The following is a 15,603-nucleotide window of genomic DNA, read 5'->3' on the forward strand; positions in this document are numbered from 1 at the left end:
TGCCAGATTTGTCTTGGTAGAAATGATGTCAACTTGAAAAAGCAGTCTCTGTCATTCCCAGCTCTGGAATAAAACACTAAGTGGTCTGAATGTTTTCCATTAATGTAGATAGTCCATTACTATAAATTATTCTAAGTTTTGCCATTTTAACTCACAGATTCAGAACTTAAGGGCTGGGGACTAGATCTATCCCCCTAGGGTTTATGTTCCATTTTCCCAGCCATCAACTCTTGGGTGGCTTCCCAGCCATTATGCAGCATTTTCGCCATGATAAAAAGTTGAAATGTCTCTGTTATGGTTTAGTTACTGAAATGAAGAGCTTTAAGCCAAAATATACCAGCATTTTGGGGGAAATTATCTTGTTCCATCTTTCCCACCCATGACATTGAAAGATGGTTAGAATTAAGGTGTATGTGTCATATATAAGTGGAAATAGGTATCTGACATAATTGAAATTTAGCTTCTCGTTGTTATTGTACTTAGGATTCTTAACCTCATGCAATATTTATATTATTTCAGGAGCTATCTTCATATCATAGGGAAAAAGATAGGCTGACTGAAGAACTGTTTGGAAAAGCAGAGGAAAAACAAAATCTTGAGCTGTTGTTAAACCAGGCTCAATTGGAGAACCATAGACTGGCCAAAAAACTTGAAAACTTTGAAATTATAGGTAAGCATTTAAGGAAACCCATGGAAAATGGAGTTATTTCCAGCCCTAAGACCAGATAGTGTGTACCTAAGCTTGTTCATGTATACCCCCACCCTTAATTCACTGCTAAATTGCTTAGGTGCATCAGTGACAACTTTGCCTCTGACCTTTTTCCCTTAAGTGCTCTCTCTGAACTGTGGTGCTTCCCCTGATGAAGCATTGCCATTTTTCATTTGAGTGGTACTACTTAAAGTTAGTATCTTAAAACAACTTGCTTATTTTCCAGCAGCATTTTTCAGTTGTTCAATTTAATACGAAGTAGTGCTAGAGCTGTCTAATCAGTTACATCTCATCTGTGCAGTTTGTTCTCTTTTGGATGTGCAGCTTTTTTTGTGTGTGGTTGAATATTTATTTGGATCTACACAGTGTTTTTAAATACGACCTGCAAAGCATGAGGGATATTTTGTTCACTCTTTCAAGTTGATAACAACTATACTGAATGCTGTGATCAGCCTATCTAGTCTCACTGAAAAGATGAATATCCTAAAAGGTAGAATAAAATATATTTAATTATAATACACTGTACTTAAGCAGAATGCATTCTGGTTCTGACAGTTGCCAGTCCCATATAGTCCAGCCCCAAAATTGCAGTATCCTGAGAAGATGTTACAGTTGACATAATGAAAAATACGTTTTTGCAACTGCATGCACATGTCAAAATGTGTTACTCTGGGAGGCAAAAATGGAAGAATTAATTAGTAAGGCTGACGTTTTTATCAGGGTTTTAATCGGCTAAAGCTTGATTTAAAAGGTACCAGTTTTAATCCATGACACTGTGAGTCAAGCACAGACTTGTTCTTTTTAGGCTGTTTATGTTCTGGAATGTGGTTATATTGAGAAATGAAAAGGTGTGTAATGGAAGATGGTTTTCTGTTTTGTAAAATTCTAGTTATCTTGCACATTTCAAGATTACAAATAGGCAATTACACTGGGGATTTCATATGTTATATTTAAAATCTGTTCATATATGAATTGGTGAAAAGGCAAATTTATCAGTTAAAAATGTTTGATCAGCTCTAATAAAATAGGACAGCTATTTTGAACAATGATAGTAGTAGAATTAATGGCAGAAAGTGAAGAGGAACTAAAGAGCCTCTTGATGCAGGTGGAGATCGCAAAAGTTGGACTGAAACTCAGCATTAAGAAAACTAAGATCATGGCATCTGGTCCTCTCACTTCCTGCCAAATAGATGGGGAAGAAGTGGAGGTAGTGACAGATTTTATTTTCCTGGGCTCCAAAATCACTGCAGATGAGGACTGTAGCCAAGAAATTAAAAGGCGCTTGCTCCTGGGGAGGAAAGCTATGGCAAATCTAGACAGCATACTAAAAGGGAGAAACTTCACCCTGCCAACAAAAGTGCGTGTAGTCAAGGCTATGGTTTTCCCAGTTGCAATGTATGGCTGCGAAAGCTGGACCATATGGAAGGCTGAGCACCAAAGAATTGAGGCCTTTGAATTGTGCTGCTGGAGGAGACTCCTGTGAGTCCCCTGGACTGCAAGGTGATCAAACCGGTCAGTCCTAGAGGAGATCAACCCTGACTGTTCTTTAGAAGGCCAGATACTGAAGATGAAACTCAAATACTTTAGCCACCTAATGAGAAGGAAGGACTCCCTGGAGAAGAGCCTAATGCTGGGAACAATAGACAGCAAAAGAAGAAGGGGACAGCAGAGAATGTGGTGGCTAGATGGGGTCACTGGGGCAGTTGATGTGAGCTTAAGTGGACTCTGGGGGATGGTGGAGGACAGGAAGGCCTGGAGGAATGTTGTCCACTGGATTGCGATGGGTCAGACACAACTTCGCGACTAGCAACAACAGTGGTAGAATCTGTCTGAATCCAAGCCTTTAGTATTTTTCCTGTCTGTGTAAGGGATTTTGAATGGAAATGGAAAACTTGCAAAGGAACTTGACCTTTACAAAGTCCATAATGACTTCTTAATTAATTGTAATAAATAAAATATCACTTATGCTTTAATTGTAGACTTTGTTCATGCTTATCAGTTACATTCTCCTACAGATCGGGAACTTGTTAAAGAACTAGAAAGAATGAGATTAGAAGGTGGCATAGCACTTGGAGACAAATCACCTTCTCGACTAGATGCATTTATAAAGACGATTGAAGAGGACAGGGATTACTACAAGCGAGAACTAGAATGTCTCCGGAAGATGCTTAAACGAAAATCTAGCCCATTACGCAGATCCCCAGAAAGGGTAATGTTTATTTTATTAAGTATATTGTTTCTTTAATAATCTCATATACAAAGTTTAGAAACTCCTTGACATGAACTTTTACAAGGTGTAATAGTTTACAAGATCCTTATAAATAAGCTCACAACTGTTACTAGTATACTGGGTCTTGCAGAGGAGATGCAGATTATTTCTCTCCTTCTCCTTCAACTGCCTGCTGGATTTCTCCAATGGAGATGGAGGAGGGAATTCTTTTGCATTTATTTTTATTATTTTCTTAACATAAACAGAATACAGAAAGAAGAAAAGTATGTATGTATAAAAGTAAAATAAAGATTTCAAGGGATTTTGAACAAGTAAAACCAATACATTCAAGACCTGTGGAAACTCAGAAAAAAAGGGAATTATTATTCTGTACACCAACAAATTTTCCAGTCACTTTAAATCAATTATACATCTTCAACTACTTTTTAAAAAGCTCCATTTTACATCCCATTAATTGTACTGGAGATAATAGAATTTCCATATGTCATTAAATTATTCAATTCTCCTTTCAATCTTGAAATCGGTGATAAGCAAACCACTGTATATTTTTCCATCTTTTAGTTGTTGGCAAGATTTGACTCATCTTTGTTGATCAATCCATAAGTTATAAAATAATTTTCCTATATGCTTTAACCAGGTCCATGAGAGGAGAGATTGGAGAACTATTTTTTTTCTCACAGAATACCAAATCTTTATTAGACTGTCTCTTAATGCATGGTTTTTATTTAATATCAGGGCCTTTTAAACTAACTCTTTAACTCATAAGAGGTTGTGTATTCCATCGTCTAGATCTTTTATTTCTAACTTCACTTGCCTATCATTAGCATTTATAATCCAATCTGCAATAAAAACCAGACCAGCTGCATAGAAGTACAGTGGTGCCTCATAGTTCGAACAACTAACCTTGAATAATCCAGAGTTTAAACATTAAAGTTAAGATAAAATCACTCCACAGTTTGAATGACGCTTCTAAGTTCGAACTGCAAGTGAAGTGAAAAAAATGCCGTTGAGCACACAACCGATGATGTTTTTGCTGCAAGTTGGAAAAAAAAACCGTTTAGGTCCCTAATCTTGAATCGTCTTGATTCAATTTAGGACATGGAGGCAACCATGACAGCGCTGGGGTGTGTTCGAAGCGAGGGGGAGTATTTTGAGGGGGATTAATGGTAATGTATCTTTTAGTGTAATAAACATTCATCATAATTTTTCATCACACCTTGTATATAACCTCAAACTTAATTCGTTTCAGGAGGCTGTATTGCTTTTTAAGTTTACTGAAATGGGTATTATTTAGGGTCTGGGAATGGGTTAATTCACTTTCCATTATTTCTAATAGGGAAAATTGCTTCGGACTTTGAACGATTCAAAGTTCAAATTGCCTCCTGAAACAAATTAAGTTTGAAGTACAAGGCACCACAATATAGCTTTAAGATAGGTACTGCAAGGCCTCCTCTCTCCTTTTTGTCCTGAAGGATTTTAAATCTAATTCTTGGCTTTTTGTCATCCCAAATAAAGGTATTTAGTTGTCTTTGTCAGTCTTGGAGAGTGTTTCCTCGAGACCGAGTTCTTTTGATGGTGAAATATATTGCTGGTTTACACTAACACTCTATTACTAAGATATTAGTAGTAGTAATTAGTATTAGTAGACATTAGAATAGTTATAATAGGAATGAGACAGGCAGCATTCTCAAGTATTCAGGGTGTTGACTGAATTATAAATGCTATATAAATGAGGGTAAAGCTGAATTTCTCAGAACAAGTTCCATGCTTCAATATGAGTTGGTATGATGTTAGTCTTTAGTAGTACTGTGATACCATGTGTAGCCCATTCCTATGTAGTGGTCATCCATCCTCAACTTTTTCTCTGGAACAGTAAGTTGCAATTGAGTCAATGGTGTGTCACATCTAAGTGTCTTCTTTGGCACTGTAGTGCTCACTCTGGTGTCTGATATGCTACGAAGCTCTGTGCTATAAAACCAGTTGAATGTTAGCTGGATTGCTATTGTTGTAAGACTTGAGTGCAGACAACTAAGCAAGCCCCAAGAGCACATAATTCTGCAATCTATGTTGTGATACTACCTCATTTCAGCATGTAACATAGGCAGGCTAACTTGGTGGGTCTGGAAGCTAAAAAGCTCACAGCCAACCTTGCCACCACCTTGCAAAAAAGCTCTATTTCTCCTTTAAAACAAGGTGTGCTGTGAGTGTGCACCTTGCTTTAAAGGCAATGTATGTTTTTGCTGCCATACTTTCAAAGTTTAGTTGCAGTTCAGTGTCAATATCACCTTCAGGAATAGCAGGGTCTAGGAGTGGGGGAGGGTGGTTCATGCAGCTTGCAGAACCCTTGTTGCCCTCCCCTGATATAACACCTATGCTAATGGAACTGCACTGGCTGCCTTGTTGCTCTTGAGCCAGTTCTAAGTATCTGTTAGTACATCTTAACAGGAATAGCCTGACTTCAGTAGCCTGTGCTCTGGTAATCTCTAAAGTATATTATTGCAATGCACTCTGTGTAGGACTGCCCTTGAAGATGGTTCAGAAGCTGCAGCTGGTACAGAATGTGGCAGCCAGATTAATAACTGAAACCCACACGTCTGAACATAATAGACCAGTTCTGGCCCACTTGCACTGGCTACCTGTATGCTTCCAGTCCCAATTCAAGATGCTGCTTTTAACTTATAAAGCCTTAGGACCACAGTCCTATTGGAGCTTCTCTTCCAATTGCAGTACATAGTCAATATATTCATCCTCTGGGACCTTCCTCCGAGTGCCAACTCCAAGGGAAATGCAGAGGCTAGCAACAAGAACGAATGCTTTCTAGGTGGTGGCTCCCCATCTATGGAATAACCCCCCCACTACATTCCAGCTGGCACCCAATCTGTCATCTTTTTAGTGCCAGCTTAAGATGGCCCTCTTTTCTGAGGTGATCAGGGTCACAGAGTCACTCTTTCATTATTCTTTGTTGTTGTCTGCTTTATCATCTGTTTTAGCTGTTTTGAACTTTTACAGTACAATTTCTGATTTTATGATAGTTTTATTGTATTTTTATCTTCTTTTTTATGGACTGTGTAAATTGCCCAGACAACCTCCTGCTGTGGGGTGGTATAGAAATGAAATGAATAAATATTAAAACCCTAAACAAACCGGAACCAGTACATTTCAGAGCATATTTTGCCCTTACCAGCTGCTCAGTCACTGAGTCAGCTGAGGTGCTCATGGTTATGCATGGGGCTGAAGTCTGTAGTACACTCAGAGCTGTGAGTGTGCTGGTTTCCTCACCAGCACACTCATGCTAATTGATGTTTGGTAGGCAACAGAATTGCTTTGGTTTTGGCACCTACCAAACTCTTCTTGTCGCATCTCTTCTCTTCTGAATTACTAGCAAAGATTTTATTAGTGGTCAACTTGATCAGGAGAGTAGAACACATCCATCCAAGTCTTGCCTAGGTTCATTTTTGTATATCTAAACCTAACATTTTGTCTGAATGTAGTCATCTTGGTTACATTGACACTTGATAACATAAGTATTAAGTCAGAGCTTGGACACAATGGGTTTAATGAACTCTGGCTTAATGCAAGCAAGAAAAAAAGCAGTGTACAAATTATATCTGCTCAGCCCCAGTACATGCTCAGTCTATGCTTCATAAACCAGCCTACACTGAAGGCTTCAGGAGTGTTGAATGGTCATCCTTGCCAGTCCATAGTTTGAATGCAATCATTTTGTTAGATATAGCTATTGTTGCCTCCAGTAGTACTGAAACAAAGATGTCAGCCTGATAATTTGCGATAGTGGAATATATCTTTTCTTATAGTAAGGGTTCTATAGTCCCAGTAAACTTAGAATATATTGTTTTAATGCTTTATATAATTTCCTTTTTTCTTTGTTTTGTATCTTTACTTTACAGAATGATGATCTTAGATTAGTTACCAGAGAGAGAGATGAGCTGCAATCTATGCTAGATAAATTTGAAAAACACATGATAGAAATTCAGTCTAATGTCAAACTGTTAACGGCAGAAAGAGACAAATTAAATATTCTTTATGAACAGGTAAATAAATACTTGCCTTATCCAAATTAACACATGGGGTTACTGTCTGAGATCTGGAGAATCATGAACAAGAATTAAGTAATTTATAGTTATATAACTGTTCCAGAGCCAGAATTAGACATGGAAGTGATGATGTAAGGAGTAACTGCAAGAATAAAATGACTCATAATAGACTGCTGCTGGGGTAATGGCCTAGTCTGTGCCAAATGCACTATACGTTGGGTGGGAATGGCCTAAGTTTGGATAAGCATATTGGCAAAATAAGTAAATTACCAGGTCAAACTCTTCTAACATCTGGCAGAAATTCATTGTCCTTTTTTCTTTATTCTTCCCCTTACCTACTCACACTTTCTTCCCACACATGGTTTCATATTTTACTTAACAATCACTTCCAAAAATGTACTTTTAGTCTCAAGATGACTTAAATCGTTTACGGAAAGAAACAAAAACTTGTTTGCTCACTCAAAGTCATGCTGAAGAGGAGAGAAACATTGCATTGGCTGATTTCAGAAGGATAGTGGCAGAGAAAGAAGAACTGAGAGAGAAATTAAAGGTGAGCCATGTTTTCTGCAGCATTAAAGACTTCTGATGACTTTGGGCTAGTTTCTTATCTCACAAGTGGGGCCACTGCCATGGATGATGCAAGCAGGGCAGTTGTTGATTCTAGTAATAAAGATTCCAACTTTTAAAAAGTACATTTGGGAGTTTTACTAATGACAAAAGCATTGCTGAAGTAAATTCTGTTATTGTGGAAGTAAATATTTTGTCTGTTGGTTCAGCACAGGTGTTCAGAGTGGCTATTAAATAATGAAATTAAAGCACAAATAAATGCAGAAATATCATAAAATATTACATCCGTATGAGACTGTCTACATGGGAGAAGAAACTATTTAGTTTCGTTATAGTGGTCAAATCTTAGTTCTTCTTCATGGTCTCTGTTCATCACACTTATGGGTTCTGCACCTCTGTGGAGCCTGTTGCCATGAAGATTTAGGAGCTAAGAGTGTAAAAATCTTAGTTCCCTAGGCTTGGTCTGCATTGAAGGAAACACTGGAAACCCATTAGCTGTTTCTTTTTTTTGAGAGGTGCTAGATTCCAAATTAACACTGCATGAGAAACAGCAGTACTCTTACTGGGATTCTGGTTTCGTAATTTCGAAGAAACAGAAATTATGCACCCATCACAGATGGAACGTGATCCTGACATCCTAACTGGTAATGATGCCAAAATTCCCTTTGCATAGCAGACATACTGTCACCATTCTTATAAAAGGCCTTTACAGCGAATGCTCATTGCACACTACTCCACTGCTCCATTATTACTAATGGCAAGGGGTTCTAAATGAGGTCGCACTGGTTCCAAACAATTGGAATGCCCCAAGGTTCCTATTTCCCTGTGCTACCCTGTATTTTTAATGATAATCTCCTTAGTTTACATACTGTTTGAATTTTGTTTTTTATTTTGTTAGATTCATCAGAAAGAGGATGCTTTAGAAAAATCAAAGTTGGAACAGGAAATATCAGAGTTGGAAAGTACTATTCAAAGGGTAAGTGTTTTGGATACTTGCTAGCCATGCATGCTGATGGGTGTCATTAGTTTTTTCTGTACTGACTACTTAGATTGAGATTAGAACCAAGACTTAGATGTCATTTTTCGTGATCATTCGAGTCATGGGATTTGTGATAAGCAACATGTGAAACAGTAGCAATTCCTGTTCAGATTCTTGATGGTAGTTGTATTATTACAGGCTTGGATCGAAACAGTTTGCTCTTTAATTTTTATTATTTCTTAAGATTGCAACCCTAGTTTTGTAGGCTTTATTTGATTTCTTTGAGTGAATTATACTCAGCTTTTCTGCTTAAATTTCAAAAATACCTTCAAGTTAATATTCCTCAAGAAAATACTTAGCACATTCAGAAAATAATATTCATTTGTTGTTTGTGCTGTAGCTGGAAACAGAACAACTTGACCAGATAACTACTATATCATTACTGAAAGACAAAATAGTCTGCTTAGAAGATGAATTAAATGTCAAGTCTCATCAACTCTCCCAGTCATCTGAAGATACTTTACAATTTAAGACAGAAGTAAACTCACTTAAGTAAGTTCAGCAGTGTATTTAGTATCCTTTTAGCATTAAATACAAATCTGTAATTCACACCATCTTACATGAGATTTTTACATCACTTGACCAGCCCCTAAAAGAGAGGTGGGAGAACTATTTTTGCTGATAATCCTATCAGGCATAGTGCTTCTTAATCTCAAAAAGCAGCTAGACAACCTGGTTGCTCCATATTGAAAATAGTGGAAAACACATTATATATGTTCAGGTAGTTTATCTTTTATGTTCTAGGGCTCATCTGGTTATTTTAGTAGTCCTACCAAGTTATTGTACAAGTAACATAAAAATGATAAAGTCATAATAAACAGTATTACCATGTTTAAAAGTTAATCAGGATCCTTCCCAAAGGGCAGTTATTAAAAGAGGTGAGAAGAGACTAGCTGGAGCAGGCATCTGGTGTATTACCCTCATCTCATTCCCTCTTTTTCCTGAAATCCTGCCTGCAGAGCTGTTGATGATAGAGGACCTTATCTGGACTGGGGGAGCAAATTCAACTGGGACAGGCCCTTCAGTCTTCTATTTTAGGAGAAAAAAATCTGTGCTCCTTAAGCATATAGCATTCCGTGTCAGTATTATTGGCAATATAATTTTCTACCACAAATTTTAACAGGAAAATCAGCACAATTAGTAAGAAAGCTAAACTTTAAAACATGAGTTTAGCTTTGGAGATCAATCCTACAATAGGTAACTAGCTTTAAAAGGTACAGATACTGGCAGTCCCCAGGTTACCAGGTTGTAACTCAGGTTACAAATGAGTTCCACTCTGAGAAAAACAGAAATTTGTCTTTAAGTCAAATGATTATGTAAGTCGGATCACATGTAGTCACCCTCCACATTCGTTGGGGTTAAGGGCACAGGACCTACATGAAAGTAGAAAAACTGCAAATATCTCTAGCCTCTCCCCACTGCCCAAACTCACCAGTGCCTCCTCTTTGCAAGAAGGACATGCTGAAGGGATTCCCTCTCTGGATGGGCCAGGCAAGAAGGCCTGCTTTGGAGTCCTCCTCCTTCCCCCTTTCACTTCCTCCCTCTCTCCATGGTGATGATGATTTTTTGCAGTAATTTAAAAAAATTAATAGGCTTTATAAGCAGTTTGTTCATAAGCAGGAGTTATTCATAACTCAGATGTTCATAACTCGGAGACTACCTGTACTAATTACCTTTGTTCATTCTGTACTAGTCTAGCAACTATAGTCCTGCTAAAGTTAAACAGGAAACATTAATTTCTTTTACTGCATAATCATATATTTTGGTCTTTTTGGATTGTGTCAATCCTATTCTGACTTAATTGCACTTAAAAATCTGCATTTTGTGTTTTTCCCCCCAACTCCCATATGTATGTATTTATTCTGCAGATTGCTAAATGAACAAATACAGAAGTCATTAAATGAGGTTCAGCATCAGTTGTCCCTTAAGGAAGATCAAGTTCACTCTGCTCAAGAAAAGATTGCAATGTTGGAAGATAAAATGGGTAAATGCTGTTTTATTTCTTTTAAAAAAACGATTTGGACATTTAGAAGTTATGGGATACAGCTATTTCAGCTCACAAAGTCAGGATCATCTGCCTTTCCCTTTTCCAGTGTCTGTTAAAGGCCAATAGTTCATAGCTCTAGGATTGAACTTGGTACTCAGTTGCCATCCCTTCTTCCTCTCCAGTCTTGTTGAAGTGCTTACCAAGATTAGAGGACAAGTAAGAGGAGGGCAGTGCATGGGAGATGGAATTCTTTCTCATACATTTTTAAAAAAATGATTGCCCTGTCCTTTTGAGCCATTTCCATTTGATAAGAGGTTTGAGGGGACAAAGAGTTGTGAGAAGAAGCACACTCTGTTTCTCATGGAATCCTCTAATCTACACAAATAAATAAAATAGTACAGTACAGTGGGCTGCAGTTATAGATGGTTCAAACAAGCAAGCCAAACTAAGTTAACATTTTTTCATTTATTTTCAGATAAATTCAATAGTAAAAACTCCACACAAGATGAGACTATCAGTGTGCTCAGAAGTACTATTAATATCTTGGATAAGGAAAAGGACAGGCTTCAGGAATGTGTAGATGAAAAGACAGAAAGAATTGCATATCTAGATGACAATTTAGCCAATAAGGTATGTATACAAAGTATGAAATAGATTATATGAACCAATTTATAATAGATATATTAATTCATATTGCAGCATGAGCAGATAGTTCTTGAAACCATAGTACTGAAAGAGTGGATACCCAAAATGGTGGCGGAAATTAAATAGCTTGGTTCCAAAGGTTCTAAATATGTAGAAGTTACTACTGTATGAACAAAGTTCCCCTTGCCAAAATCTTGCAAATATCTCTCTCCCTCTGCAATCGGTCCCATTCCATGCTGTTTTAAGGGTTCCCCTGACCTGAAGAAAAGATTTTGGGGCACATGTAGATGCAGACAAGAGGAGGGACTTGGAAAGCTCTGTTCATTAGCAGAGTACCGTTCATATATCTTTGCATCCTGGCCAGTGCTTCTGAGGGTAGGATATGCATATTAATACAATATAACTAAACAAAGCTGAATAATGAATTCAAGAAAATGAATTGCTTTTACAATTGCCTAAAAACCTTATTAGAAAGTAAATAGTATGCTAAAAGCTAGAAAGACAAGGCAATGGATAGAAAATAAAATTGAAAATATTTTTGATATATGTAACTAAAGTTTTAGAGCACATTATAGCAGATTCACCAAAACACTAGTACAATCAGTAGAATTCACTAAAACACCAATAGAACTGTGCGTCCAGGGAAGGTAACTCACCCCTGATCTAAGTAGTGAATATGAATGTGATATGACACATTGGCAGAAAATAAAAATAGATGCCAGGAAGACCTGCAGCTGCAACAACACCTCAGCTTTTTTCTTTTCTCCTTTCCCAGTTTTCTGGCTTCCGGTAAAAGGTGGTTGAATGAAAAACATAGGTATATGAGCTCTAGATGCTTTCCTAGTGCCTTTTGAACACAAGGCTTCCTTTCCTATTCCAATAAATATATCAGATAGGGGCTTGGAGAAACACAAAACATACTGCAATATATGTGAAGAAGGGAAAAAGATTGGGCTTCAATTCTCCCTTTCCCCACCATACTATCAGAACCATTTGTGGCCAATATCATGGGGAAGTGTGAGCATAGGCTGCAAGGTTAGATGAGCTTATTCCCTGAGGAAGTATATGCGTGAAAGTGGAGCATGTATGATCATTTTTGTGAACATGTAACAATGGAAATTAGTGAAGAAACAGAGATTTTTGTCCACAAGAAAACTGGAGTGCAGAAAAAATCCCCCACAGTAGAAAAAATATATCTTAAGAATATCTAAGACTATTACTATCATGTATGTTTTAGCTGCCCCTAAAATTTGGAATTATCAGAGGGCAGAATTAAATGGGACATTTATGCCCCTGCTGAATTTTGACTGCTTCTGCAATGACAATTTAGCACTTCTGTTGCAACCTGAAATGAGTGGAAGAGCTTGTTTCTGGAAGGAGGCAGCTCAGCAGAGAGCATAAAAGGTAACTAGGCCAACATGCCTCCTTCGAGAAATGAGTCTTTTTACTCTCTAGGGACTCCCCTTAGAAGCACTAGATGTCCCTTATGTATGGGCAAATCTTGTGTGGAATTGGCAGGAACAACCACTTGCTGAACAGAAGGGCAGATAGGACTCAGTGGGATTGTAAGTACCCTGTTTCATTTGCCCAGAGATTGCTGGTGAAGACACCCCAAGGTTTGCGTGTGGGTTGTTATTAAACAGTGGATTGTCATGTTGTCTGCATTCGGTTGCAATAAGTAAACATGGTTTATTAACCATGAAAAAGCCACAGTTCACTAGTCAACAACAAACCATAGTTGTCTTCATGGTTAACAAACCATGGCTTGTCATTGCAGCAAGTTTCAAACAGCATGACAACTCACAGTTCAACAGCAGTGAGTATTCTGTTGGAGAGTACTGTTATTATCGCTGTATATTTGTTACAGTGGTCTTGAAACATCTGTAGTTGATTATTTCAGAGATACTTTGTCAGTCCTAGTAGTACTGCTTATGTTGTTCATTAATGTTGTTTTCAGACTTTGAATTACAGGAAAAGTAAAACAGCAACATATGTAATCATATCTCTTTCTATAGGAAAAAACTATTGTCACTTTGAGACAAACACTTACGCAATTGGAGTCATCCTTAGAGTAAGTAGTAGCAGAAATTACAAATTTTGGTTGTTACTGTGGTCAAGATAGAGTCTTTATATGTGCACTAGCATTGCAGAAAAAGGTGTTATGAGGAAAAAATATTTGACAGTTTAGAAAACACTAAATTAGGCAATTATGTTACCTAACTGAGCAATTTCTAATGCATATTGTAACAGCAACCCTGTGTACATTTTGCAAGAGAATAATTCTCCCTGAAATGGAGTATGTTGTGAGTAAAAATTTCCAAGAGTGGATTCTATATTTCTTATAGGAGGCAGGTAATTTGAAATCTCTTAGTTATACAGCTTTAGTTTTGCAACTCCTAGTATTCCCCAAACAGTGCAAGTAGCTAGGGGTGGTTAACACAAGTGCACAGTGCTTAACACAAGTTATAACAATTGTTGAACACAGCCAGTGCTGCCAACCATGGCAATGTAAGACGTTCAAGTGTACTGCACAGATTGGCTTGTCAATAAACAGTGAGAAATCCCTGTTCACTACAAAGATAGAATTATACTTGTTCATATAATTATACATGTTGGTATAATGCTATCAAAGCCTGTTGGTAATATTTAAAATGTGATAAGCACCATTCAGTGCAAAACTAAACACATGAATCAATTGATCTTAATTACAGAATGTGGTCATTATTTAGAATTATATACCATAATGCAAAAAGATAAATTCTGTTTAAGGTTTTCCAAATCCCCCATTTGCTAGCCAATTAAAGGATGCCTTGAGTGGTAAAGATCGTGAACTAGCCAGTTTCCGTCGCCAGCTAGATGCAATACACTCTGAGCTTGGAGAAACCAGCAGGGTGAAAGAAATTGCTCTGAAAGAAAACAGAAGATTACAGGATGATCTGACCACAATGGCAAGAGAAAACCAGGTGATGATAATATAGAATGATACACACCATAATTTTCATACTGCTGAAACTGAATAAGCATACTTAAAGTGACACTGAAGAGCCTTTACATTTTAAGAGCATGCATAGTTTTGTCTGACCTGTGTATTAGATTGTTCATATTCTTTGCAAACATATTCAGTTGCCATGAAAATGGTAATGTGGTACCACTGCTGCTACCAAGTATTTATTCACATATCAAGCTTGTTCTCAAGTGTGTCTGCTCTTAGGTTTCTTAAATTGTGTTGACTATAGAATTATCTTTTTTCAAATGTTTGACTTCAATTGCTGTGTCAGTAGAGAATGCACAGAATTTCATAAAAACAGTCACAATAACCTAGTAAATTATATTGTGTAAAATGACAAGTCTACATGTACATTATTCTAATACTGTCTACAGTCATCGGATAGGAAGAAGCCTTGTAAATCTAGATGAACATTTTGAGTTTTTATAAATCATCTCTCTACTTTTCTGTTTAAGTAACTTTTGCAGTTGCATTAGAACTCAGAACCAATTGCTTTTTCCATTACATAGCAAAAGACTAATGAATATTCCTACCAAATTTGGGTTTTGCCGCTTTAGACATTCAGTTGCAAAAATGTATGAAATGTTAAAATAGCTGTTGAGTAAATGTACAAAGAGAAAAGTTAAAGTATGTACTATTGGCCTAGTGCCCCTTAAGGTAGACAACCAGTGTCTTCGCTGAACACCTGTAGATATAAAATACTTGTATCAGAAATCAGGAGTAGCCATTTCCCTGACATCTAAATCTCTGCAGGGTGGTTTTTGGTTTTTGTTATGCTGAAATACTTGGGCATGTGAGCATGCACCTGAGGTTATCCAGCCCAGACATAGGTGAGCTAGGCCTCTTATATTTGTATATATTATGCTACCTAACACTATGTGTAATCTAAACAGGCAATCTCAACTGAATTGGAAATAGCTTTACGTGAAAAAGAAGACATGAAAATTAGAGTGCATAATTACATAACGGAAGTCTCCAGGTTTGAAAGTTTAATGGCCTCAAAGGTGAGGAAATACAAACTAATATGAATACTTTATGAAACAAATGTACCATGTTTTAATTTCATAAATAGAGTCGTGTATACTCGGCACTACATTAACTGAAATTCTGCATAAAACTGAAACCTGTGTAAACTATGGGATTCATGCAAGAGTATACTCATTTTCTTCAATTCTTTGGCTATCCAGTGGGAGGGACAAATACTTACATTGGGCACTGAAGCCAGACATTCCTAAATTATTTGGCATACTGATAAGTTCCTCTGGCCTCTGAAATTCAGCAGGTGTTGCCCACATATTTTATAAATCAAACTTCAAAACCTGAGAGATGATAAAAACTGGTTTGTTTGTTTTTTAAATTAAACTGAT

General features: G+C 37.2%; 1 protein-coding gene across 1 annotated transcript in view; it reads left to right on the top strand.

Annotated features, from left to right (window-relative positions):
• The window catches only part of CEP135 (centrosomal protein 135), a 38,054-nt gene that overhangs the window by 12,120 nt on the left and 10,331 nt on the right, over window positions 1–15,603 (top strand). Inside the window, exons 10-20 of the mRNA XM_044418417.1 lie at window positions 520–670; window positions 2,725–2,918; window positions 6,845–6,988; window positions 7,398–7,541; window positions 8,457–8,534; window positions 8,938–9,089; window positions 10,466–10,581; window positions 11,060–11,214; window positions 13,245–13,300; window positions 14,024–14,192; window positions 15,130–15,240. Of these exons, the coding sequence (XP_044274352.1) occupies window positions 520–670; window positions 2,725–2,918; window positions 6,845–6,988; window positions 7,398–7,541; window positions 8,457–8,534; window positions 8,938–9,089; window positions 10,466–10,581; window positions 11,060–11,214; window positions 13,245–13,300; window positions 14,024–14,192; window positions 15,130–15,240 (1,470 nt within the window). The remainder of the gene's footprint in view (window positions 1–519; window positions 671–2,724; window positions 2,919–6,844; window positions 6,989–7,397; window positions 7,542–8,456; window positions 8,535–8,937; window positions 9,090–10,465; window positions 10,582–11,059; window positions 11,215–13,244; window positions 13,301–14,023; window positions 14,193–15,129; window positions 15,241–15,603) is intronic.

Source organism: Varanus komodoensis, unplaced genomic scaffold, assembly GCF_004798865.1.
Source record: "Varanus komodoensis strain SLA01 unplaced genomic scaffold, ASM479886v1 scaffold9, whole genome shotgun sequence".
In the NCBI taxonomy this organism is placed as follows: Eukaryota; Metazoa; Chordata; class Lepidosauria; order Squamata; family Varanidae; genus Varanus; species Varanus komodoensis.